Source organism: Amia ocellicauda, chromosome 6 (genome assembly GCF_036373705.1).
Source record: "Amia ocellicauda isolate fAmiCal2 chromosome 6, fAmiCal2.hap1, whole genome shotgun sequence".
Lineage (NCBI taxonomy): Eukaryota > Metazoa > Chordata > Actinopteri > Amiiformes > Amiidae > Amia > Amia ocellicauda.
Genome location: NC_089855.1, coordinates 34,873,640 through 34,899,656, shown reverse-complemented (window position 1 = coordinate 34,899,656; position 26,017 = coordinate 34,873,640). Strand labels below are relative to the sequence as shown.

General features: G+C 39.6%; 1 protein-coding gene across 1 annotated transcript in view; it reads left to right on the top strand.

The window, feature by feature from the left end:
* LOC136751424 (nectin-1) overlaps window positions 1-14,502 on the top strand; it is a 62,185-nt gene extending 47,683 nt beyond the window's left edge. The window contains exons 7-10 of the mRNA XM_066707034.1: window positions 4,939-5,038; window positions 5,835-5,980; window positions 6,876-6,960; window positions 13,503-14,502. Coding sequence (XP_066563131.1) covers window positions 4,939-5,038; window positions 5,835-5,980; window positions 6,876-6,960; window positions 13,503-13,551 — 380 coding nt within the window. The 3' untranslated portion in view covers window positions 13,552-14,502. The remainder of the gene's footprint in view (window positions 1-4,938; window positions 5,039-5,834; window positions 5,981-6,875; window positions 6,961-13,502) is intronic.
* Window positions 14,503-26,017: the final 11,515 nt, after the last annotated feature.

Here is a 26,017-nt window from a genome sequence, read left to right as displayed (position 1 = left end):
GGGGTCTTCTGCTGTTGTAGCCCATCCGTCTCAAGGTTGTACGTGTTGTGGCTTCACAAATGCTTTGCTGCATACCTCGGTTGTAACGAGTGGTTATTTCAGTCAAAGTTGCTCTTCTATCAGCTTGAATCAGTCGGCCCATTCTCCTCTGACCTCTAGCATCAACAAGGCATTTTCGCCCCCAGGACTGCCGCATACTGGATGTTTTTCCCTTTTCACACCATTCTTTGTAAACCCTAGAAATGGTTGTGCGTAAAAATCCCAGTAACTGAGCAGATTGTGAAATACTCAGACCGGCCCGTCTGGCACCAACAACCATGCCACGCTCAAAATTGCTTAAATCACCTTTCTTTCCCATTCAGACATTCAGTTTGGAGTTCAGGAGATTGTCTTGACCAGGACCACACCCCTAAATGCATTGAAGCAACTGCCATGTGATTGGTTGTTTAGATAATTGCATTAATGACAAATTGAACAGGTGTTCCTAATAATCCTTTAGGTGAGTGTACTTCTCCATACAATACAATACACCATGTGTTGTGCACATACACAGAGCTGCAAATTGCACATGATTTACAGATTTTATTGTAACAGTAATTCAAAGAGTATATTTTTGGAATCTGGACAGGTCACTATCCTGCGTGAAGATGTAATTTATTTTAATACATTTTTAAGCCTGTAAAATTGTTATTTTTAATTAGTATTATGAATGGTGTATTGCAATTAATATTGTATCATGATTTCAGTGTATCATCTCACCCCTAGTGGGGGAGCACGTCAATTGGTCCCATGACAATTGGTCCTGATGACAATTGATCCCTGCAACAATGTGTCCCTGCGACATTTCTTCCCCACGACAATTCGCACCATCATACATTCTCCAATTCAACATTTGTAACCATGAGTGCATGCATTAACTTAACATGCATTACATTCTAGAGCCATAGAACACACACATTATATATATATATATCACATTTTTTATTATTTATTATATATATATTTTTATTGATAAATGCATTTGAAACTCCAATAATTCAGCCATGTACAGCTAATCAGGGCAGTTGGCTGTGGTGGCTGTAGGCTACTTAAAAAAGGTTTTGAATTTAATCTCCATTGGTGTAGTGGTTAAGAAACACTGCTGCGAGCCTGGCGAATAATATGTCTAATTAATGAGGTGTGCTAAACTTTTACTGTGCTGCTGGGTGAGACTGTGGTATGTCTAAAATTATGCAAGATTATCCAAAAAGCTACATTAGAAAGTACACATTCAATATACACTACCGGTCAAAAGTTTTAGAACACCTCAATTTTTCCAGTTTTCATTGAAATTTATGCAGTTTAATGTCTCAATGTACTCTGAAATTAAAGCATAGAACAAATAAGCAATTGGAGATAAATAATAAATCATGGAATTGTTTTATTTAACAAAATGTAACCCCTTAAACTGACAAACCCCTCTGGCACCAAATCTATGTGCATTTCTTTAATCCCATGTTTACTCTTCACTGTTGTTTGCCAAGTGCTTGATATTCCCTGAAAGCTGAGACTCTCAGCTTTCTAATGATGTGAAGCATCCTCTGATGTGAACAAAATGTTTTTTATACCCCCTCTGAAATGGGGGGGTTGGGGGATACTTGGTATGAGTAGGAATATACAGTGCATCCGGAAAGTATTCACAGCGCTTCAAATTTTCCACATTTTGTTATGTTACAGCCTTATTCCAAAATGGATTAAAATCATTATTTTCCTCAAAATTCTACAAACAATATCCCATAATGACAATGTGAAAGAAGTTTGTTTGAAATCTTTGCAAATGTATTAAAATTAAAAAACAAAAAAAGCACATGTACATAAGTATTCACAGCCTTTCCTCAATACTTTGTTGAAGCACCTTTGGCACTAATTACCAAGTCTTTTGCTGCCACCACCATGCTTCACTGTAGGGATGGTATTGGCCAGGTGATGAGAGGTGCCTGGTTTCCTCCAGACATGATGCTTGCCATTCAGGGCAAAGAGTTCAATCTTTGTTTCATCAGACCAGAGAATTTTGTTTCTCATGGTCTGAGAGTCCTTCATGTGCCTTATGGCAAACTCCAGGCAGGCTGTCATGTGCCTTTTACTGAGGAGGGGCTTCTGTCTTGCAACTTTACCATTCAGGCCTGATTGGTGGAGTGCTGCAGAGATGGTTGTTCTTCTGGAAGGTTCTCCTCTCTCCACACAGACACACTGGAGCTCTGTCAGAGTGAACATCGGGTTCTTGGTCACCTCCCTGACTAAGGCCCTTCTTTCCTGATCGCTCAGTTTGGCCGGGCGGCCAGCTCTAGGAAGAGTCCTGGTGGTTCCAAACTTCTTCCATTTATGGATGATGGAGGCCACTGTGCTCATTGGGACCTTCAATGCTGCAGACATTTTTCTGTACCCTTCCCCAGATCTGTGCCTCGATACAATCCTGTCTTGGCAGTCTACAAACAATTCCTTGAACTTCATGGCTTGGTTTGTGCTCTGACATGCACTGTTAACTGTGGGACCTTAAATAGACAGGCGTGTGCCTTTCCAAATCATGTCCAATCAACTGAATTTACCACAGGTGGACTCCAATCAAGTTGTAGAAACATCTCAAGGATGATCAGTGGAAACAGGATGCACCTGAGCTCAATTTTGAGTGTCATGGCAAAGGCTGTGAATACTTATGTACATGTACTTTTTAATTTTTATTTTTTAATACATTTGCAAAGATTTCAAACAAACGTCTTTCACTTTGTCATTATGGGGTATTGTTTGTAGAATTTTTAGGAAAATAATGAATTTACATAACATTACGTAACATAACAAAATGTGGAAAAAGTGAAGCGCTGTGAATACTTTCTGGATGCACTGTATATTCTGGAACCAGATGGTCTACTGATCAAAACAAGACCATCCATGTTTTGGTAGAAGCAACACACACCTGTAGATAGCTCAAAATGTCAAGATGGATAGAACATCAAATACTATATACTGGATTCATTGTTAGGTTGTTCTGAACAAAACAAGCATTTTTGCAAAGAAATCTGATCGAAACTGAGTGATCTGTGACCATTTGAATGAGACATTCCCCCTAGCAGACTGCATGTTTACCCTCTGGGCTCTGAATGACAGCTGGCGACATGGAAACTGTAAATCGGATGTGTTTGAGAATGAAACGCGCTGGTAGCCAAGAGAATAAGCTTTCAAATGATGTGCACATTGTAGGAATACAGTGTAACTTCCAATGCGCATAACACTTCCAAATAATGCTTAAGAGGGTGTAGTAACACCCTGAAATGTACATTATTTTTCAGTTTTTGGTAACCTAAACTTTTTCTAACCTCTGGCAGTTTACCGCTTACCTTTGTACCATTTCAGGTTATTCACTGGACTTGAACTGCTTAAATTTCAATAAAAACTGGAAAAATGGGAGCTTTTGACCGGCAGTGTATATATATTTAAAAGATGTCTGTAATTATGATATAATTAAAAGTCATATTTAAATAATAAAAGCATCAGGTTTAGAATAAAAAAATGGGCAGGAAATATCTTCTTGCAGTCAACACATTATAATAGGTACTTTTGTATTCAAATCAACAGCTGTCAAAAGAAGTGGGAATTTCTCAAGGTTCACTAACTCAAACCCCACTGCACAATAGGTATTTTAACATTTTAATTGTATATATGCTTTACATTCATTTTGACCTATGCTTAAGGGCCTAGATTTTAAGAGCAGATATGTCTACTGTACTCTTAGGTTCTGTAACTACTTATATAGGCTATAAATAACTATTTGGTTTTCCATCCCCAAAAAATATAAAGCAGACATCTTAAGTAGTCTAGTTTCTGCACTTACTTTAGGATATGTTAACATTATTTTAAAACTTAAATGTATTTGTTGTATTAGAAAGGTTTCCAGAGTTGCATTTTCATGTACTAACTTGTGATTATGTGATGGGGACATTTTTTAAATTGTATCTGATTTTGTATTTCAAAATAAAATAAAAATAATAATATTGTAGCTATCCTGGCTGGGACCTACAGGGATAGCTAGTGTGTGTGTGCCAGTAGGACAGTCTAAGGGATGGGGGGGTTGTAAAAGTGTGTATGGAGGGTGGGTGGGTTGTTGTGGGGACCCTGTCTGTCTGTGTGTTTGTGTGTGTGTATAAGTGGGGTTAATGTTTGTGTTGTGTTAGGGAGGGATATTATTCTGGGGTTATGTGTTTTGTGGTTGTGTGGCTCCCCCTCGTCTCCAGGGTGTTATAGCTGGGGAACGGTGATTGGGGGGTGGGGGTCACGTGCCACAGGGGTATATTAGGGCATGTTACAGTGGGAGTTTATTGCGAAATGGAACTGGGTGTTTGTGGCTGTGTGGGAAAGTTGATGTACCTTGCAGTGCTTTAAATAAACATCAGTTTTGTTTTGGAAAACCGTAATACCGTACCTGAACCCCGGGGTCATTACAATATTTACAATACATTTACAATAAACATCTTTTAATGCATTAATGATGGAGTTTTCTGAAAGGGGATACACAATTAAATGATCTGTACATTCTTTAGTTTAAATTCTTGAAATTTCAAAGTCTTTGAATATGACTAATCAGAGAAGATGTGTTCAATGTCCTTACATTGCACATGTAGGCTTGTTTTCTTCCACTTATTCTAGGGAAGGTTCAACTACATTAATTTCTTAAGCACAGATGTTCCGTTTCAGCTTGTTTTATTATGTGAATTCAGGGTGAGTCACTTTCCTACCTGAGTTAAAATAATAACAATAATAATAAAAAAAATCTAACAGTGAAAAGCAATGACATTCTTCCTAAAAAGTATTTGAATGTAACGGTATTGTGTTCATGAAAGCAATAAAATAACCTTTTATTTGATGCCAAATGTTGACAAAAGATTTGAAATGTGTTTTCTATTTTAGATCCTCCTAATTTGACAGTAAAACAGTTGAATCCAGATGCACTGATCTTCCAGTGTGAAGCAGACGCTAACCCACCGGTGGAAGAATATGTTTGGACACGGTCAGCTTCCAATGTATCCCAAAAACATTACAGTGGTGTATTTTAGCACAGGCATAGAAAATGAATTACCATTGAGCTGTTTACTACATAATAGACTGTTAATTACTATCTGTACTGGACAAAAAAAACCTCTATTAATTGTGGTGTTTGGACTATAGTACCATTCTATTTGCTTTGTAGCGGAGCACTGCAATAAAAATGGTTCAATCATTTCATGCAACATTACCCATACAAATGAACACTTATGATAATGCAGGGTACCACATGCAGTCTACATGCACATTGGCTATGGCACACTATCCAATTACCAACTTTCAATAAATCAGGTTTATTATGGAAAAAGTATTCCATGCTGATAATTTAGGTTATTTAGCATATTGTAGGATACCTTTCCTCGTGTGCCCTCAGAAAATTCACAAAGTAATATGCTGTTTTCCCATGTAAGGCTTTTCTCTGTATAAATTAAACCTTAAAGTTAAGAGCAATACAGCCATATTACCTTATCAGTGTCAGCTTTGAGTCTTCCACACCTGTCTTGGTTATGTTACACTCTTCCATTCAGTGCCCTTGAAACAGTGACAGCAGCAGATTGTCTTGGTCTCAGTGTATGATTCTCTGAAGATTCCTTGGTTGAGACAGAAGGAAACCTAAAGACTGACTGAACAATTCACCAAAGTCATTATTATTATTATTATTTTTATTTCTTGGCAGACGCCCTTATCCAGGGTGACTTAGAAAAAGTAATCCATTGCTCCCTCTCACTGTGCCGAAAGACTGGCTTCCTTTGTCTCCTCAGAGAGAGTGGGTCCCTCCCAAATTGTGCCACTGTTACTGGAGCCCAACTGCAGTTCTCCACAAAGTCGTCTGATGTCAATGGGATGTACCACTGTGAAGCGAAAACCCATAACACCTCTGCAAGAGCACAACTTTACCTTCAAATCTGTAAAATGCATTTGCTTTACTTTTCTTTTTTGTTCCATTGTTCATGGCTATTCCTGTTTCAGGATTTGTAGCTTTAGTTTTTCAGTGCAAGCAGGTTGTGCCACCACATTACAGCTGCTAGATTCTAGTTACCCAACCTGCTAGAGCTTCTCTAACTGTGCCCCAAACTTAGGTGATCTATGTCACAGTGAGTTATAATTCTATGTACTCTGTGGTACTAGGTACCGATGACAAGCAGCCCACAGACAGTCTTCAATCAGAGCCTGTACTGTACATACTTGAGGACTTCTCCTAATACAATACATAATGATAAAATACATCATATCATTTGATTATATAGTATGCTTATATATGCATAACATATTGTAAGAATTGATCAGAACCTATATTGAACTTATCCAAATGAATTAATTTAGGCTCGTACAGGCCCTGTGTGTATCTTCGTGTCTTGAGAAGTCTGTATTAGACAGATACTCTGTTCTCAAAATATCTGATTTTCCTTGCCTTGACACTTTCAGTTATCTGAGAGTTGTCCACAGGGTTACAGAAGTGGTGAGGTAGAATTGTACCAAACATATTTACTCATTAGCTTCATTGTTGATTATTCAGTAGCCAATATAATCTGTTAGCCTTGCATATTAATCAGTACATAATGCCTATTCATTGATTCTTCCAAAATATTCCCATATATAGACTTTCCTTTGTTTGCTTTCGAGGTCTCAACCTATAAGCACATACTTTATCTACTCTGTATCCTCTGTATCTCTGTCACCTGTCTCTCTATATTATTTATTATCATTAAACAATAAACATTATTGATTCACTGTGGTCCTGTGGCTGCCTTACATATCAGATTTCTTACAATATCTAATGCCCTTTTTTTATATGATTTTAGATGATTCGTGGAATTATCCTGGCCTTGTAATTCTTGGAATTGTCACAATTGCTGTTTTATGTATATTCCCAAAACTGCTCTGGAGGTAAGTAGCTCTGCACACAGCAGCCCAGTGTTTATGAAGCAGGGGTTTTCCAGCTGATTGGACATCATGTTTGATGTTTAATGACTTTAATGACTCCTAGATTTCTAGCGGAAGAAGGAGAATGTGTGGTGGATTTCAAGGGGATCAAGATGAAGAGATTAGCAGAAGGTTGAGGAAGAGTGGGTGAAAAACAGGAGATCCGATTTGGAGAGGTTGAGCTTGAGGTAGTGCGAGTGCATCCAGGCAGAGATAGCAGGCAAACAGGAAGAGATATGCGAGAGGGGATGAGAGGGCCAGAAGAGGGAAAAGACAGGAAGATCTGGCATCATCAGCGTAGAAATGGTAGGAGAAACTATGGGATGCAATGAGGGGGCCCAGGGTGCGAGTGTAGAGAGAGAACAGGAGGGGGCCCAGGACGGAGCCTTGGGGTACGCCTGTGAGGAAAGGTTGGGGGGTGGATGAGGAACCTCACCATGTCACTTGGTAGGTCTGGTCGCTGAGGTAGGCAGAGAACCAGATGAGAGCAGTCCCAGAGGTTCCAAGGTCAGCGAGGCAGGAGAGGAGGATGAGTGATCGACAGTGTCAAATGCTGCAGAGAGATCAAGGAGGATGACACTAAGGAGAGGAAGGCTGCTTGAGCATAGCTGAGGGAGTCAGTGACTGCCAGGAGAGCCGTCTCAGTGAGCTGTGCGGAAGCCGGATTGCAGAGGATCAAGGAGTAATTGTTGGGACAGAAATGCAGAGAGCTGATGGTGGTCCGCCCGCTTGAGAGTCTTTGAGAGGAAGGGGAGTAGGGGGACAGGGCAGTAGTTCTGAGGAGAGATGCGGTCAAGGGTTGGTTTCTTTAGGAGTGGGATGACAGCAGCTTGTTTAAATGCAGAGGGGAAACAGCCAGAGAGGAGTGAGGAGTCGAGGAGGGAGGAGATGAAGGGGAGCAGATCAGGAGCAGTCGCTTGAATGAGGTGAGAAGGGAGAGGGTCCAGGGCACACGTTGTAGGTTTGTAACTTAGGAGGAGAGAGTCCGAGAGAGGTGAGAATGAAGAAAAGGAAGCTTGGTCGGTGGGAGGTTTGGTTGTGATGGGAGAGGAGAGGGGACTGTTGAAAAGCTTGCAGATGTCTGCAATCTTGGAGGAGAAGAAGGAAGCAAAGTCATCAGTGGTGAGAGATGAGGGAGGAGGAGGGGGAGGTGGGGCAAAGAGGGAGGAGAAGGTGGAGTAGAGTTTGCGGGGGTTGTTGACAGTGGATTCAAAGAGTGATTGGAAGTAAGATTTCTTGGCTGAGGTGAGTGAGGAGGAGAATGTAGACAGTAGAGAGCAGTAGAGTTCGAGGGCAGCTGGGAGTTTGGTCCTTTTCCACTTCAGTTCGGCAGCTCGCAGACTAGTTTGGGTTGAGCTGAGCCCAACCTTTTAATGGCAATCACTGCAATTAAATGTTTTCTGTAGCTCTCAATGAGACTTCTGCACCTGTTAACAGATAGTTTGGCCCACTCTTCCTGAGCAAACTGCTCCAGGTGTCTCAAGTTTGATGGATGCCTTCTCCAGACTGCAAGTTTAATCTCTTTCTATAGATGTTCGATAGGATTCAGATTAGGACTCATAGAAGGCCACTTCAGAACAGACCAATGTTTTGTTCTTATCCATTCTTGGTTGCTTTTAGCTGTGTGTTTTGGGTCATTATCCTGTTGGAGGACCCATGACCTACGACTGAGACAGAGCTTTCTGACACTGGGCAGTAGGTTTCACTCCAGAATGCATTGACAGTCTTGAGATTTCACTGTGCCCTGCACAGATTCAAGACACTCTGTGTCAGGCATAGCAAAGCAGCCCCAAAACATAACCAAGCCTCCTCCATGTTTCACTGTAGGTATGGTGTTCTTTTCTTTGAAAGCTTAATTTTTTCGCCTGCGAACATAGAGCTGATGTGACTTGCCAAAAAGCTCCAGTTTTGACTCATCTGTCCAAAGGACATTCTCCCAGTAGGATTGTGGCTTGTCAATTTGCATTTTAGCAAATTTTAGACTGGCTTTTTTATGTTCTTCCATGGAGGCCACTTTCGCTCAAAAAGTGACAGATGGTGCGATCAGAAACTGACATACCTTCAACTTGGAGTTCAGCTTGTATCTCTTTGGCAGTTATCCTTGGTTCTTTAACTGCCATTCACACTATCCTTCTGTTCAATCTGGGGTCGATTTTCCTACTGTGGTTCCACCCTACAATTGATGACAATTCCATGGACATCTAACTTCCTAATAATATTTGCAACTGTTGTCACAGGAATATCAAGCTGCTTGGAGATGGTCTTGTAGCCTTTACCTTTACCATGCTTGTCTATTATTTTCTTTCTGATCTTCACAGACAACTCTCTCCTTTCTCTGGTCTATGTTGAGTGTGGTGCACACAATGATACCAAATGGCACAGTGACTACTTTCCTCCATTTAAATAGGCTGATAGGCTGATTACAAGATTGGAAACGTGATACTAATTAAAGAAACTAATTAGTTTGGAATATCACTATGATCCAATTATTTATTATTTTTTCTAAGTGGTACCAGGCCATTTTCTTTGCTTTATTCTATGACATACCAAAGGCATGCAAGTATGCATGATACATGATACAATAGCTTTTAATTTCATCACTTTTCAGGAGGAATGAAGCATTATTTCAGTGAGCTGTAAGGGTACATGTCTGTATGTATATGTGTGTGTATATATATATATATATATATATATATATATATATATATATATATATATATATATATATATATATTATTTATGTAGTGTAAGGTACACTTATAAATTTCAATTAAAGAAGTGAATTTATAGTATCACCTTATCATGAATCCTGGAATCTTGTAGAACTCAATTTCTGTAATAATTGGACGCAGACACCAATTCCAAAGATATAAATTGTCAAATGTATTAAAAACAAAGACTAAATGTAGCACTACACTAATTATACAAAAGGGAAAAACTAATTAAAATTCAACTCTAGATCAACAAATCAAAGACAAATCACTTCCGTGACCAAATCAAAGACCATGGGATCGCATATGATATCACACAAATCGTTAAACAAAAAAGGTTATAAACACATTGACTACAATACCGCTTAGTAAGACGAAGGTGAGTCTCTCATTAGTATTGTTAGTTGGACATCAAATAACTACGCAGGTTAGTATTTATGTCAGGTAACTTCTCGTTATATATATATATCAGTTTCATTTATGTTTAGGTGACGAGAAAGATCCTATCATTACTTGTTACCACAATTTCCCTTAACTGATTATTATCCAATGATTAAGGATAGGTAGGGCCACCAATAATCTAATGTCTATTAACGTGTGTCAATTTCAGACTAAACAGTTAAAAAGGAATGAGAAGATATTTCTTGACGTTGACAGATTTTATTTCAAAAATTATCAACAAAACAATTTAATGCAACACACATTTATATTTAAGCAAAACTTAATGATATTACACATTCTAGAGTTATGAATCATAGATTAACATTTCCAATTAATTTCTCAAATGTCATGAATGATGAATTCCAAACTGTTAAACTTATCTGAACTTCGTCGCAGAGAGGCCTCTCTGTCTTCGGGCTCAGATAACAGCACACGGCACGAGGTCCGTGTGGTTGGGAACAAAGGAAGTCCGGTTCGGCTTTGTCCAAGAACTTCCACTCAGCCTGGAAGTTGGGGTTTCGTGAAACAGAGTCTTTTCCAAACAGATTTTCCACTGGTTTGAAGGCTCCAAGGTTGTGCACAAAATCTTCTTTGCAAGCAGGGTCTCTCACCGTACTTATTTGAAGACAAAGTCTTTGAGGAAAGCAGGGCCCTGTTTGCTTCCAAGGGTCAAGTTTCTTAAGACTCAAATAGCTATTTAAATGACTGACACTTTCGTATTCAGTCGACTTGTCCATTCAGTCAATTGTCCAGCTGTAAAACTCCACTGATCAGGTGGGTACAGGTGGGCATGCACAGTCTGTAAAGTTCTTTATTTAATAAAGTCCTTCGTACGGCTCAATCTCCTTTTCCCAGTTTAACTCTTCTGTTGCCGGCAAAGACTTAGTTGGTTTCTGGTTCCGTTTTGGGCAACAGAGCTACAGGTTGATCTGTGGCAGCGAGTTACTGGTTCAGGTGAGAGAGAGAGATGCCATGCGCTACCCTATATATGCCTGTCAGATCAATAGATGTGTCCTATTGGAGGGGGGCTTGATTTGTGACTGATGTCATCGTCTCACTTATTAGGTATTTATAGCCCAGATGAAGACACAGTAGTGTTGAAAATTGTTGCAGTGCATGGATGCTTTTAAGTTATATTTTATATATAACTTAAACAAAACATTATTATATATATATATATATATATATATATATATATATATGTATATTTAGTAACATCCTGGAGAGTTTTGAGATTCTCACCCAGTCTTCTGCACCACAGTGCAATAGATTACATTATAACAAATATGATCAGTACAGGGGTACATATTTTATATTGTTTATTTTGTTTTGTGTTTTATTATACAACTCTTTGAGATGTGTGTTTGTGTGAACAGTGAGTTCAGAAAACTCAAAATCGGTTATTTTATAAATCCCCCAATGTTACCCTTTGTTAATATTGAATACAAATGAAAGTAATTTCTAGATATGTGCCTACATAACATTTATTTTTGTTGGATGTAGTTTTCTTCACTATAAAATTGAGCAACCATAAAAATAAAATAACAAATTAATCTCTTGCATTCCCCCTTTATAAGGCTCACACACAAACACATGCACATTCACCTTATTACTAAAATCACAATTTACTTTTACTTTTGGTACTTGAGTAATCTTGAAAGTAACTACTTTGTTACTTTTACTCATGTACTGTTTGAATGGGAGACTTTTTACTTTTACTGTAGTAAGTTTTTGATAGAATATTGTTACTTTTACTCAAGTATGACTTCCGACTACTTTTTACACCTCTGGACAGCAAGGATGCATTAGCTAATGGAGGGGCCGGCCGTCACAGGCATGCGCCTGTGCTGTAGTCCCTTTCTTCTAAAAATTAGCATTTTATTAGCTTTTTCTTGCTGTCAGTAAGTTTGTACTTTAGGACCTATTAATGGCCGAATGTATTGAAAGAGGGTAACTTCCACAACAAAATGTGTAAGATGGCCTGAACGTAGACCTTATTTGAGTGACTTTTCTGAATCTCTATGGGAAAAATGAATGGGATTTGTGCATTAGGAATTGGAAGTTAAATTGCTTATGTTAGTGCATACAAATTGACGACACCACTTCGTCTCTCTATTGTCTTTGGTGAGAGAGTCTGTGCCAATAGGACACATAGTATGACAGGCCCTTACACAATTTGCGCTGTATTCATCTGCGGACTGCCATGCATCCATTTGAATGTAACAAAAAAATTGCAATAACAAACATAAAAATGAGTAATGTGAGTTTCTCTTTTCAAGTCATGCCAAGTAAAACACCCGCAAGTCAGTGATTGCCAAGTCTAAGTCAAGTCTAAGTCATTTCAGCTTTTTTCAAGTCAAGTCCCAAGTCTCATAAATTCTGACTCGAGTTAACTCGAGTCCCAAGTCACTTGAGTCAAATATACACCTCTTTTCATTATACTTGCTTTAGGTGATATTATTCAGCGTCATAATGATAACTTTCACAGTAACGCCAATGACACACAATTATATTTGTCAATAAACCCAAACAATACCATAGCCATACAAACACTAATCTGCTGTCTGTCCGAGATTAAAACTTTGATATCAAGAAATGTCCTTATACTTTAACTCTGATATGACAAAAATCTAAAAGTTCATCATGCACTGACAGAACTGAATAACGATAATTTCACCCCTAAGAAGATGGCTGTCATCTGTGACCATAATCTATCCTTTTAATTACACATTCAGAATGTGTTGAGATCCTCCAGCTTAGAAACATTGCTATATTAAGACAATTCCTTTCATTACATGAGACTGAGAAATTGATATACACATTTGTAATATATATATTGGATTACTATAATGCCATTCTCTCAGGTAGCACAAATAGAGCTATTTCTGCCCTTCAGTTAATTCAAAATGCTGCTATAAGGATTTTAGCTAAAACCAAAAATAAATTACATATCACTCCAGTATTAGCTTCTCTTCATTGGCTCCCAGTACACTACAGGATAGATTAAATATCCTCCTATTAACATTTAAAGCACTAAAGGGACTGGCACCACCTTACTTAAAATATCTCATTGAATGTACTCCTGGTCGGCCATTGTGATCTTAGGAAACCGGTTATCTTGTGGTCCCAAAAATACACAAGAAAATCACAGGTGACAGAGCATTTAGTTATAGGGCCCTGTCACTTTGGAACGATCTTCCAGCCTAAATAAGAAAGAGGCACTATCAGCCTTTAAATCGCAAAGTCTCGTCTTTTTAGCCGGTGTGCCATGGACATGCTATGTACAATGTATTATGTACTCTTCTGCATTTTACTGTCAGTAGCCGAGCACAATTTTCTATTTTTATCTTCCAGCAATAGCCTCCCCAGATGGCTGACAAGGCACCTCACCATGGAGGACTGACAGTGTACCCACACCCAGAGGGCTGGCAAGAGGCCCCTACCAGAGGGAAGACCAAAACCAGAAGTACAGATTAAGAACTTTCTGATCTTCTTGCTGTTGTATCACAAAATTATACTGCCTGGAGGGGAGGCAACCATTAGCCCCAGACCTTAAGCCATGGAATGGACCCCCAGACATTTATTTTCTGCTGTAACAATCTGCCATGGGAGGTTTTTTTTTCTCTCCTCCGTGCCTAATGGTTTCCTATACTTTAATTGTTTATGGTTAATTCATTTTTTGTTTGTTTGTTTGCTTTCTATCTTTAAAGAGCTCTGTGGCTACCCTGTTGCTATACTAAATACAAAAAGATTGATTGGCATATAAGCAAGTAAAGTGTTGAAACAATCACAATTTGTCAAGTCAGTGCTCACAGAATTTGTAATTATTTCAGTTAATTTCTGAACTTTTTCAACCAGCTAAAAATGTACCACAGATCTAATGTTTCTAATTGTTGGTTGTCATTATTAATTAGCAGGTGTCTGAGGACAAAGGAGAAGGCAGTAGGCCTATCCACTGAATGTACTATGAATAATTTAATCTAAGATCTGATGGAGCAATAACCTGATAATCAAAATCAATGATACATCAGAATGCATAGAATAATTAGCATATAATCAGCAGTCTGCCCTCTCTCCTGTATTTATCTGTATCTCTGTATTGATGTGCAGTTAGGTTACAAATTGGATTTTAAAATTTTCTGTTTTAACTTGTATTTTTGCTGGCTTTTGTTTTATTACTCTTGGTTTTCTTTGTACTTTACTGCCCCGTTTTTCCTTTCCCTGGGATTTTAACCTTTTGCAATTATTAATGATTAGTTCTTAAAGTGTAGATTTCTTTCCCTGTACTCACATGTAAACCTGTGCTGTTTTATCTTGTAGTTTTGCTGCTTGTAATAAACAAATAATGATTTTACCTGTTTGATCATATGTTTCCTGGGGATCAAAGAACCTGCTGCAGTGAGTGGGGTATGAAACTAATGGTAATCTCCCCTCAGGTGATAAATAGAGGGGTGGTGTAGTCGAATGTATATTGCAGTAGAGTGGCATCCCTAGCACCCAGCGGTGCTACTGTAACACTACTAAACTACTAAACTACTAAACCTGAATCCCCAAGTTTGGAGGACAAACAGAGGAGTTTAATTATGAGGACTGGAAAGCTCAGGTACAGACTATGTTGAGGGCCACAGCAGCAAATTGATTTCCTGTATGGGACATTACAAAGGGATGCGAAAAGAGAGGTCATGTCACTAGAACAAGTGGATAGGGCTACTATAAACCAGGTTTTCCACATTTAGTTCCAAAGTTCTTTAGAAGCTGACAGGGAAAATGGGAGACCTTGGATGTCTTTACACTTCAACTACATGAGCTATTTACCTGGTGGTGGAGGGAGGAGCCTAATGGATCTGCCAGAGAAGACAATATGCTCCGTGACCAGTTTATTGCCAGCTTACAACCAGGGAACTGGAATTGGTTAACTTCACTGATGACATTTAATATCGGTAAGGTGTGGCCAACCACAATGCTGATGGTTGCTAGGGGAAGTGGCAGGACTGGAGGAGGACGTGTTGGTCCAGAATGTGGTGGTCCTGACAGAAGAGGCTCCCCTGGGCAACCTGGAAACGATAAGACCCAGCACTCCAGCGGGTCAGAGAATGTGTCCAGTGGAAAGTGTTCCCTCCCAGCAAAATTACAAAGGCCTTGGAGGTTCGGTGGGGGCTCGGAGAATGGCTCAAGTTGCAAATCTGGGGAAACATTCTCATCTGGGAAGGGGAAGGTGCACTGTGGGAAGAGACGGAGTGGCAGATCATGGTGCCCCAAGGCCAAAGGAAGGAGGTCTGGGAGAAGTTCCATGAGGCTGCAGGAAGACCCTGTCCATCCTGCAAGGTGCTTTTTCTGGCACGGCATGGGAAAAGATGCCAAGTGCTAGTCGTTGGAGCATGGCCAGTGGTAAAGGCTCCTTTAGTCTCCATGGTTATCTTTCAAGTCGGAAGCACTGCCTGATTTTTGTCCACTGAACTTTTTCCTCCACAGCAGGAGTGCTAGCAGTGGCAGTAAAATCTGAGGCCCGGCTGCCCGGCCTAAGCCTCTGTGTGTCGATTTTGCCCGCGTGAGGTGCTCCTCCACCGGCTTGCGCCCGCACCTGCGACTGTAGGTGATCTCACTCTCTCAATTCGCTGAGAGGGAAAACCCCTGCAGGCACGGTGTGGTTAAGCCTACAGGCCACGCGGCGCTCGTATCCAGCACCTGGTGCTCGCATACACAGTGTTCTGTCCGGCAACAGCAAGGTTGCATTTGGTTGGTGTTACAGTGCCCCCATGTATATAAACGTTGCCAGGTGGAGATGCACATACAGCGGTGAGCCTGCTAGGTGCTCCACTTATCACGGCAGCATTTCAGTTATTGTGTGCCCCCAGTGCGCGTTTCCCTGTTCACGCGCATGTGTGCTCAGCGATGAGCACACCGCCACTCGCCCCCGCCACTGTGTAGAACGAAACGCACTGCTGCTGTTCCCAGCTGTTGGTGCTCAAGTTCGCCACCTCGCTGTGTTATATAGTTCCTTGGTCAGCACATCTGTGGCCCACTCTGGCTGTGTGCCATAGAGCAAGAGTCTGCTGCTGCTGCCCTCAGCAGTAAACACGTTAGCAGGCAATCGTGTTCCGCTGTGTATGTAGTTCATTTGTCAACTCAGAGCTAATTTTGCCCTGCGTTAGCCAGTCTAACCAGCAGGCATCAACTGCTCCTGTGTTCCATGGGTGGCGCATGAGTTCATTCCTGCACCCCGTGGTGTATATAGTTTGTTTGTACGAAATCTACATTGTCAGCACAGTGGAGCTCTACCACTCTGTACTATTCAGTTGAGTTGGATCCTCCTGTGCTGCACGCAGGCGGCATGAGTGTTCCTGCTGCCATGCGGTATATATTGTTGTTCATTTGTATGACATTGTTGTGGCATCGCTCCTAGCTGGGCTAGTGGAGCAAGCAGCCAATACACCCATGTTATGCGAAGAGTGCATGAACGATTTCCTGCCCATCACAATGTAATGTTTGATTGTCATGGTAGAGCCTGCTGTTGTACTGTATTAGCTGCGCTAATAGGGGACAACTGCTTCACTGATACGTGGTGGTGCATGATCTGCTTCCTGCACCCCACAATGTGTATAGCTGATTGCAGGCAGTCCTCGCTAGAGCGTGACTGCGGTTCTTGCTCCTGGACAGACCAGTTTGGCCCCAAGGGGCCTCTGTGACTCGTGTCTGGAGTTGTGTTGCTGAGGCCCCCTAGCAGTCGCCTCAGGGCAGGCTCCCTTATCAGCTTGCTGCCTCCTCCCTTGCGATGGTTTTGTTATACAGCAACCCCTCCCCCTTGGGCAGTGCTTCTGACATGAAAGATAACGATAGGTTACGAATGCAACCCCGGTTATCTGAAAAAGGAAGCACTGCCCAAGGGTTGCAAGGTCACATGGAAGTCCTAGCTCCTGGCAAAAGAGGATGAACCTGTGCTGATCTTGTGTTTTATAGAACAGGAAGTGGAAGGGACCTGTTCTGAGTAACGAGCGCAGGGGCCAATGGCAGCTTTGATAGAGTGATGTTTCGATCGGGTTTCTATGGAAGTGCACAGAAACCTCTCCCCCTTGGGCAGTGCTTCCTTTTTCAGATAACCAGGGTTGCATTCGCAACCTATTGTTATGTCATAGCCCCTTGAGGTAACATGATTACATCATACCCCCTTGAGGTAATCGCTATCTATCATGTGTCCTTATGTAAGCCAGGAGATGTACACTCAGCTAAAGAATTATTAGGAACACCATACTAATACTGTGTTTGACCCCCTTTCGCCTTCAGAACTGCCTTAATTCTATGTGGCATTGATTCAACAAGGTGCTGAAAGCATTCTTTAGAAATGTTGGCCCATATTGATAGGATAGCATCTTGCAGTTGATGGAGATTTGTGGGATGCACATCCAGGGCACCAAGCTCCCGTTCCACCACATCCGAAAGATGCTCTATTGGGTTGAGATCTGGTGACTGTGGGGGCCAGTTTAGTACAGTGAACTCATTGTCATGTTCAAGAAACCAATTTGAAATGATTCGTCCTTTGTGACATGGTGCATTATCCTGCTGGAAGTAGCCATCAGAGGATGGGTACATGGTGGTCATAAAGGGATGGACATGGTCAGAAACAATGCTCAGGTAGGCCGTGGCATTTAAACGATGACCAATTGGCACTAAGGGGCCTAAAGTGTGCCAAGAAAACATCCCCCACACCATTACACCACCACCACCAGCCTGCACAGTGGTAACAAGGCATGATGGATCCATGTTCTCATTCTGTTTACGCCAAATTCTGACTCTACCATCTGAATGTCTCAACAGAAATCGAGACTCATCAGACCAGGCAACATTTTTCCAGTTTTCAACTGTCCAATTTTGGTGAGCTTGTGCAAATTGTAGCCTCTTTTTCCTATTTGTAGTGGAGATGAGTGGTGCCCGGTGGGGTCTTCTGCTGTTGTAGCCCATCCGCCTCAAGGTTGTACGTGTTGTGGCTTCACAAATGCTTTGCTGCATACCTCGGTTGTAACGAGTGGTTATTTCAGTCAAAGTTGATCTTCTATCAGCTTGAATCAGTCGGCCCATTCTCCTCTGACCTCTAGCATCAACAAGGCATTTTCGCCCACAGGACTGCCGCATACTGGATGTTTTTCCCTTTTCACACCATTCTTTGTAAACCCTAGAAATGGTTGTGCGTGAAAATCCCAGAAACTGAGCAGATTGTGAAATACTCAGACCGGCCCATCTGGCACCAACAACCATGCCACGCTCAAAATTGCTTAAATCACCTTTCTTTCCCATTCAGACATTCAGTTTGGAGTTCAGGAGATTGTCTTGACCAGGACCACACCCCTCAATGCATTGAAGCAACTGCCATGTGATTGCATTAATGAGAAATTGAACAGGTGTTCCTAATAATCCTTTAAGTGAGTGTATATCCAGAGAGATTCATTTTTATTTTTTTTAATCACTGGAGATACCTTTATGAATCACGTCTTCAGAGTTTGCACAAGTGGCATCATTACAGTCTGCCAGATACAGGATTTTCCTCCTTGCTCCCTTTCCCGTAGCCCTTGTCTGTAACCCTACATCTTGACAGCACTTAGCTTTCACCGTCCAGGATGTAGGAAGTCTCTTACTGTACTTGTGTAAATTGTAAATTGAAATTTGTAAAATGTATTATTTTTAATTGCTATGTTTTAGCTAAGTTGAATTTGTAATGATTGATGCCTTGTACTTCTCTGTATTTTTGCATTTTGTTTGCACTTACGTTGTAAGTCGCCCTGGATAAGGGCATCTGCCAAGAAATAATAATAATAATAATAATAATAATAATAATAATAATAATAATAATAATAATACAACTTTGAGTTCGCCCTACCATCCACACACATTAATTGAAAATACATACAGTAGTTACTCATTAAAACAAGGAAAAAAATTACTTATGCTGGTTTGCAGTCAGTCGCTAAGTCACAGTCAACATTTTATAGTTCAGGAGTTCTAATCAGAATTGATTACGTGCATGGGAGGAACAGCGCTACACAGAACTCAAAATATTTTACCCTAGCATGACACTGTTCCCAAAAGTTTTAAGATAGAACAAAGCTTTTATATCCCCTCTGGGAAATACCCTCAAGGGGCTTTAACATATTTTAATCAGTGTCTGAATGGTCATTTCTAATAACTATAGCAGTGATTTCATTGGCATTCTAAACTAAGCCTTCCCATCTCATCAATATTATAATCATTACTCATGAATAATAATCATTAACCTCTAATTTGCCAGTTGCATTGGAAGGCAATTTACAGTTAATACGTTGCAAGAAAAGAATGTGAGCTGCTGATAACCAAGATAGGAGTATTGGCACACAAAGGACAAAGGCAGGATAGGATTTATTTTTTTCCCCCACAATTTATTTTGTGATCTTTAGTGTGAAGTACGTGGTGTATAATTTTCAATGTCTGAGATCGACTACACACAAGTCTCAAATAATTTTTTATCTTTTTCATTCTCTTTTGTTGGCTAAGTTTAAGACTTTGGTGTTGACGATTTATTTATGATTTACTTAATCTTGAGAGCATTTCATACAATATTTTGTGTTACAATAAATCAGTACAATAACAACATTGTTTAATAGTAGGCTATAATAGTCTCCAATAGCGTACGCAGTATAGGCACCCCTGTAATTGCTGTCGCAAGAGAAGTGTTGCACCACAAACTAGGCAGTGCTTCCTTCACTGTTAAAATAACTTTCTTGGATGGTGGCTGAGAATTCCTAAAAAGTGCACCAGACTGATGTTTTTAACTGTTGAAAATCCATTTTATTTCTTCTGGGGAAGGTTGCCCTAGTATCCCCCTCTTTGGGATAGGACTCCGGGCTAAACCCCCAATGTCATCAAGTGCTAGCAATGCCCAGGGTTGGGAGGGTTACTTTTAAATAGTATTCTGTTAAAGAATACTGATTACCTTGTTTTGAAAATAATCTGTAACCTAATCCAATACATTACACCAAGTCAATAACGTAATCAGAATATTTTTAGATTACTTTTGGAATAACTTTTTTCCCTTTATTAAAAAAAACAAAAGCAGCTGAATTCAAGAAGTGAAACAAAATGTACTACACATTCTAATATGGATGACGTATTGAAATTGTTTGTTTTTAACCACAGTACAGACAATTAAAATGGTAATTAAGATTTGCATCTGTTTAATTTTCTTGCATATTGTACTTTGCATTTTGTGGTGTATGCATTTTTAAACAAGTGAAACTGCATTTTGATACCCTTTACATTTTTACAAACTGACATAATTCAGATATATCAATAATGCGTTAATGTCAAAGGTGTATGTCATTTTAATGCAGGCGCATGGTTTGTTTTCTGCTAATCAGTGATATGTGAAACGCATTTTCTTGAAAACTTAAACAGGTATTTTCTCTAAATTGTAAGTATGTTAAATGCTTACAAAGTCTACAGTTTATTTTGTTCTATCTGTGAAGATACACAGATCAAGCAACTTGCTATAACAAAGGGGATTTAAATGCATTGCATTTTTCTATCCTTGAGAAACGCAGTCACAAGTTTCAAATCACCCGACACCGAAAACACAAATTGAAATCAATTGCCGTTTTGCTTATTATGCTTTCATAAAAATATGTAATTATTAAATCGTATGTATTATCATTTTTATTAAAATGCATATTTTCTACTCACATGTCAAGTATAATTCTATTAAGGCTCCACACATTTAAAAAATAAAATCTTACCTCCAGATGTTTGTTTTTTAGATTTGAAGTTGAGTCCTATAGAGACCGTACATTGTCCCGTGGTGAAGACATTTTGCACTTTGTTCCATTTTCTTTGAAAGAACAATTGCCTGTACTTCAATTAGTTGAATCCCTGTTAACACACAATGTTGCCACAACACTGTAGAAACCTAATTTATGTTGGCATAACGTGGTAGAACTGTGTGTTAGTTCCATTATGCTGCCTGTTGTACAATGGTGCCGAATCAGGCGCTCTTTGGCTAGAGAGCGTAAATAAAAACTATGTTGCAAAAATACTGCATGTGGGTCCCTTCAGATTCGCACAATTTCCTTACACTTGTACACTTTCATGTAGATGATGTATAAGTAATCAATAATCTCTTACTCTTTTAAAAAAATATCGGTAATCAGAATACTCGTCTGACAGGAGTAACTGTAACCGGAATATAAGTATCAAAATTCTGTAATCTGATTACGTAATGCCGCTACTTGTATTCTGTTATTCTCCCCAACCCTGGCAATGCCTCTGTGTAAATCCAGTGTTCGAATTGGGTTAGAGTTTATGGGGGGTCCCCTAATCCTTGGGGGGGTTTTTGGCCCAAAAATGTTTTTAAAAATTGTATCTTCATCGTAATGACAATATCCTTCAAGAACAAAATATGGGCATAAATACATTAATACATCTCTTATAATCATTACAAATAACAACCATTACAATGATAAATATACATAAACAAAACAGCCTATGTTTTTGTTTTTAATGTTCCTAGACCTCACAGTGATAAAATAAGGAAGATATGGCTACAATACACAAAAAGTTGGTAAAACATATATTCGCAAACAAACGACATGCAAATAGGATGACTTTAAATTAAACATTGGTGTATACGCATTATTTTTTCTTCAATCATAATGAGGAAAAATTCATAACTTGGAATAATTTCATTCAGAAGTTTGATCCATGTAACCACGTTTTTCAAGTAAAGTTGGCATAGCTACCTACAATTGTCTGCTAGTGGCTACATTACAAACGAGCTGCTGCTCAGCAAGAGGGTGAACAATGAGATAGTTCTAGTAACTAAAGTGTAAACTATCCTCAATCGGAGAAGAAAGTGATGTTTACACTTACTCAACTGGTGAAAACTCGAGAAGTTCCGAGATCCGGACCACAGCGACCTCTGAACAGTGGTCCGGACCTCGGAAACTGTATGCTTATGAACACTTTTTTATTTTGTTTTTCTGTTTTTCGTTTTTTTTTGTATAAGACATAAAAATATAGGCTACTTAAAGGTTAACATACTTAATCCCTTCCCTGTTATTGTACAGAACCTGGAGTAAGTCTGGTTGCTCTCCTCTGAACTGCCTCTAGAGCAGCTATATCGTGTGGACCCCAGAACTGTACACAGTATTCCAGATGAGGTCAACTAGTGCATTGACTTCTACACTTTTGACAATATACCCTAGCATTCTGTAGCACCCTTTTTTATTGCTTCCCCACATTGTTTAGAATGGGAAAGTGAGGGGTCCATGTGGACTCCTAGGTCTTTCTCATGTGTTACTTCATCTGGTTCTAGTCCTCCCATAGTATAATTATAGTGGACATTTATGTTACCTGGATGTAATGCCTTGCACTTGTCCACATTTAATTTCATCTTCCAGGTGTCGGCCCACAACTGAATATTATCTAAGTCCCTTAGAATAACCTGTGCTGCCAAGAGTGTATCATCTGCAAATATGGTAGGTTTGCTAACTATCCCAGAGTCTAGGGGTGGGCGATCTTCCCAAAAAAATCATATCACGATCTTATAACACATAATCACGATCCACAATCTGAATCGCGATTATCCCAATTTTGAGATGTACTATAGAGAATATCCAGACTGGAACAAGCCTATGGATTTATCTATGTAAAACACAACATTGAATTAAAGAATCAGTTGTCAAAATGGTCATTAAATGGCTTGAGTTTAACATTATTTTAAATATTAAAGTTGTAATCAGCAGTCAATAGATAAACATTAAATAACACAAGATCTTAATGTCTTAATATAAACAACACAAAGGTGTGCACTTTTCAAATTCTGAAAAATAAACATTCTGTTTTAACTTCAAGTGGCAGCAGCCAATAGATAATATTATATAAATTAAATTGCAAAAAATTCTACATGCTTTATTTCTGCAGCGATCCTTTGTCGGCATTCACTATGCATATGGTGAATGGCGGTATTAGACAAATATTTGCAACTTGGCAAATCATACCGTGCGTCTAAAGTGTGGATCAGTCTTTTAAATCCCATGTTTTCCACAGATTTGAATGGCACCATATCCTTAGCTAAGTAGAATGTGCCCGCCTCCGTCACCTCTTTCCATCATTTGCTGCATTTGTCGTATTTGTTCGACTGCTCTAATGTGTCTGTCAGTGATAACTGTTTGTTTCGGGACTTCGTGAGATACAGATGAGTGGGGTTGTACCGACCTGAGGGAAACACTCTCGGCATGTTCCTTCAGATGATTCCATTTCAGGTGGTTGAAAAGATTTGTTGTATTACCTCTGGAAGAGCCGACTGTTACCCGACAAAGTTTACAGATAACCTTTCTCTGAGAAATGTCGGACTGTGCATAGCCAAACCATTGCCACACAACTGATGTTGAGTCTTTTTTCGGCAACTGCTCCTCATCCGCCATACTGCTAGTTCATGTTGCATTTTTTTCTAATTTGTCACCATGCATGAAACACACGATAGAGACAAGTGGTATAATTTTGCCAATCAGCACAGCCATCTAGTAGGCAGTAAGTGTTGTAGTTATAACATTATTATGAGGACATAAAAGATCGCGATCTCTATGATTCGCCTGAAAAGTAGATCATGGACGTCTTCAAGATATAAAATAGTCAGATCGCCCACCCTTACCAGAGTCCAAATCATGAATATAGATTAGAAACAGCAAAGACCCTAGTACTGATCCCTGTGGAACTCCATTAACAACCTCACTCCAGATGGAAGCAATACCTTTAATGGACACTCTCCGTTTCCTATACATCAACCAGTTCATAATCCATCTACTTACATTACCCTGAATACCTAACAGCTTCCAATTTGAGGATCAGCCTTTGGTGTGGAACCTTATCAAAATCTTTTTGAAAATCTAAGTATATCATATCATATGCTTTCACATGATCAGCATGTTCACAAAACTAAATTAGTAAGACATGATCTGCCTCATCTAAACCCATGTTAACTATCTCCAAGAATATGGTTTTCATTAAGATGCTCCTCTACTTTCTGTCTAATATTTTTTTCCAACATTTTACAAGTGATGCAGGTGAGACTGATTGGTCTGTAATTTCCTGGCTCAGTTTTGTCCCCTTTCTTGTGGATTGGTATGACATTTGCTGTCTTCCAGTCAGTTGGCACATCCCCTGTTCTAAGTGTCTTTTTGAAAATTTGAGTAAGCAGCCTAAAAATACATTTCCCTCATTTATTTAAGGACTGTTGGAAATATACCATCTGGCCAAGGTGATTTGTTTGTTTTTAATTCTGCTTGTCCTTTTAGTACCTTCTCCTCATTTATCCTGATCTATCTTATTGTTTGCCTGGACTGATTGATAACCTGGGGCATGTAATCTGTTTTTTCTTTTGTTAAAACTTCTGTGAAATACTCATTTTGGACATTTGCTATATCTTGTTGGTTTTCCCAGATACTTAAATTTTTGCCCTTTATCTGTTTCACTTCCTCCTTTATTGACCTCTTGCTGTTGTAGCTCCAAGAGCTATGTTTCCATTTCCCTCTTTGCTTTCCTGATCCCCTTCTTAAGATCTCTTTGCAGTTCAACATATCTTTGTATTTTGCTTAGTCTCTATCCCTTTTGTATGTGCTATACAACATTTTATTTTTATTTTTTTGCATACCTCTATTAAACAATTTTGGCCAATGTTTTTTGGTCCTCAATTTGTTTTGGTACAAATTTCTCCTGAGCCTCAAGCAGTATATTCTTAAAATATAACCATCCATTTTCAACTGAATCTGTATCCAGTGTGCTCCAGTCTACCTCTTCTAAGTGCCACCTCATACCTTCAAGGTTTGCTTTTCTAAAATTGTAGACCATTGTTTTAGACTTAGTCCTTGTTTTTTAAAGAATGCCTCAAAGCTAACCATATCATGATCACAGCCATTGGTTAACTAGTGTCCCTCTGACTCTGTCTTGGTCATTTGAAAAGATCAAGTCAATGCATGCACTCTCCCTGGTTGGTTCCCTCACACATTGAGTTACAAAGAAGTAATTTACCATCTCAACCATTTCTATTTCTGCTTCTGTAGTCCAAACTGGGCTTTTCTAGTCTATGTTTTTGAAATTGAAATCCTCCATGAGAACAGCCACATTCTTGCTACATGCAGTCTTGATTACACTGTACAATGCAAAATCTTTCTGAATATCTGAGTTGGGTGGTCTGTAACACACTCCTACCACTAATCCTCCAGATCTAAAATATTCTTTTATTAAGTTTAACCCACAAAGATTCTGTTTCGTTAATAGGATCTAATTTGAGTTCTTCTGCATCAATGTCATTTTTGACATATAATGCAACACAACCACATCTTCGATTTTGCCTGTTGCTCCTAATCTGTGTGTATCCTTTCAACTTGTATTCATCCCCATTTTCTGTAAGCCATGTTTCTGTCACTCCTACAACATCATAGTCACCCGCCAGCACTGTGGTTTCTAGGTCTAACATCTTGTTCCTTATGCTCCTGGCATTGAGGAACAAACACTTCAGGACTTTACTACTAGCAGTTCCCCCGGTTTTCTTTCCTTAGTGGAACATCTCCCATTGTCAGAGCTCCCTGCCCGCCTGGTCCCTAGTTTAAAAGATTCTCAATTACTCTGCACATAAGCTCTCCCAATGCATTAGCCCCCCTTCTGTTTAGATGTAGACCGTCCGGTTTGTGCAGGTCCCATCTATCCCAGAAGAAAGACCAATGCTCCATAAAATCTAAAACCTTCTTCCCTACACCAAGATTTCAACCACGTGGTAAACTTTCTAGTCTCTGCCTGTCTCCCTGGCCATGCACGTGGTACCGGAAGTATTTCAGAGAAAACTACTGTGGACC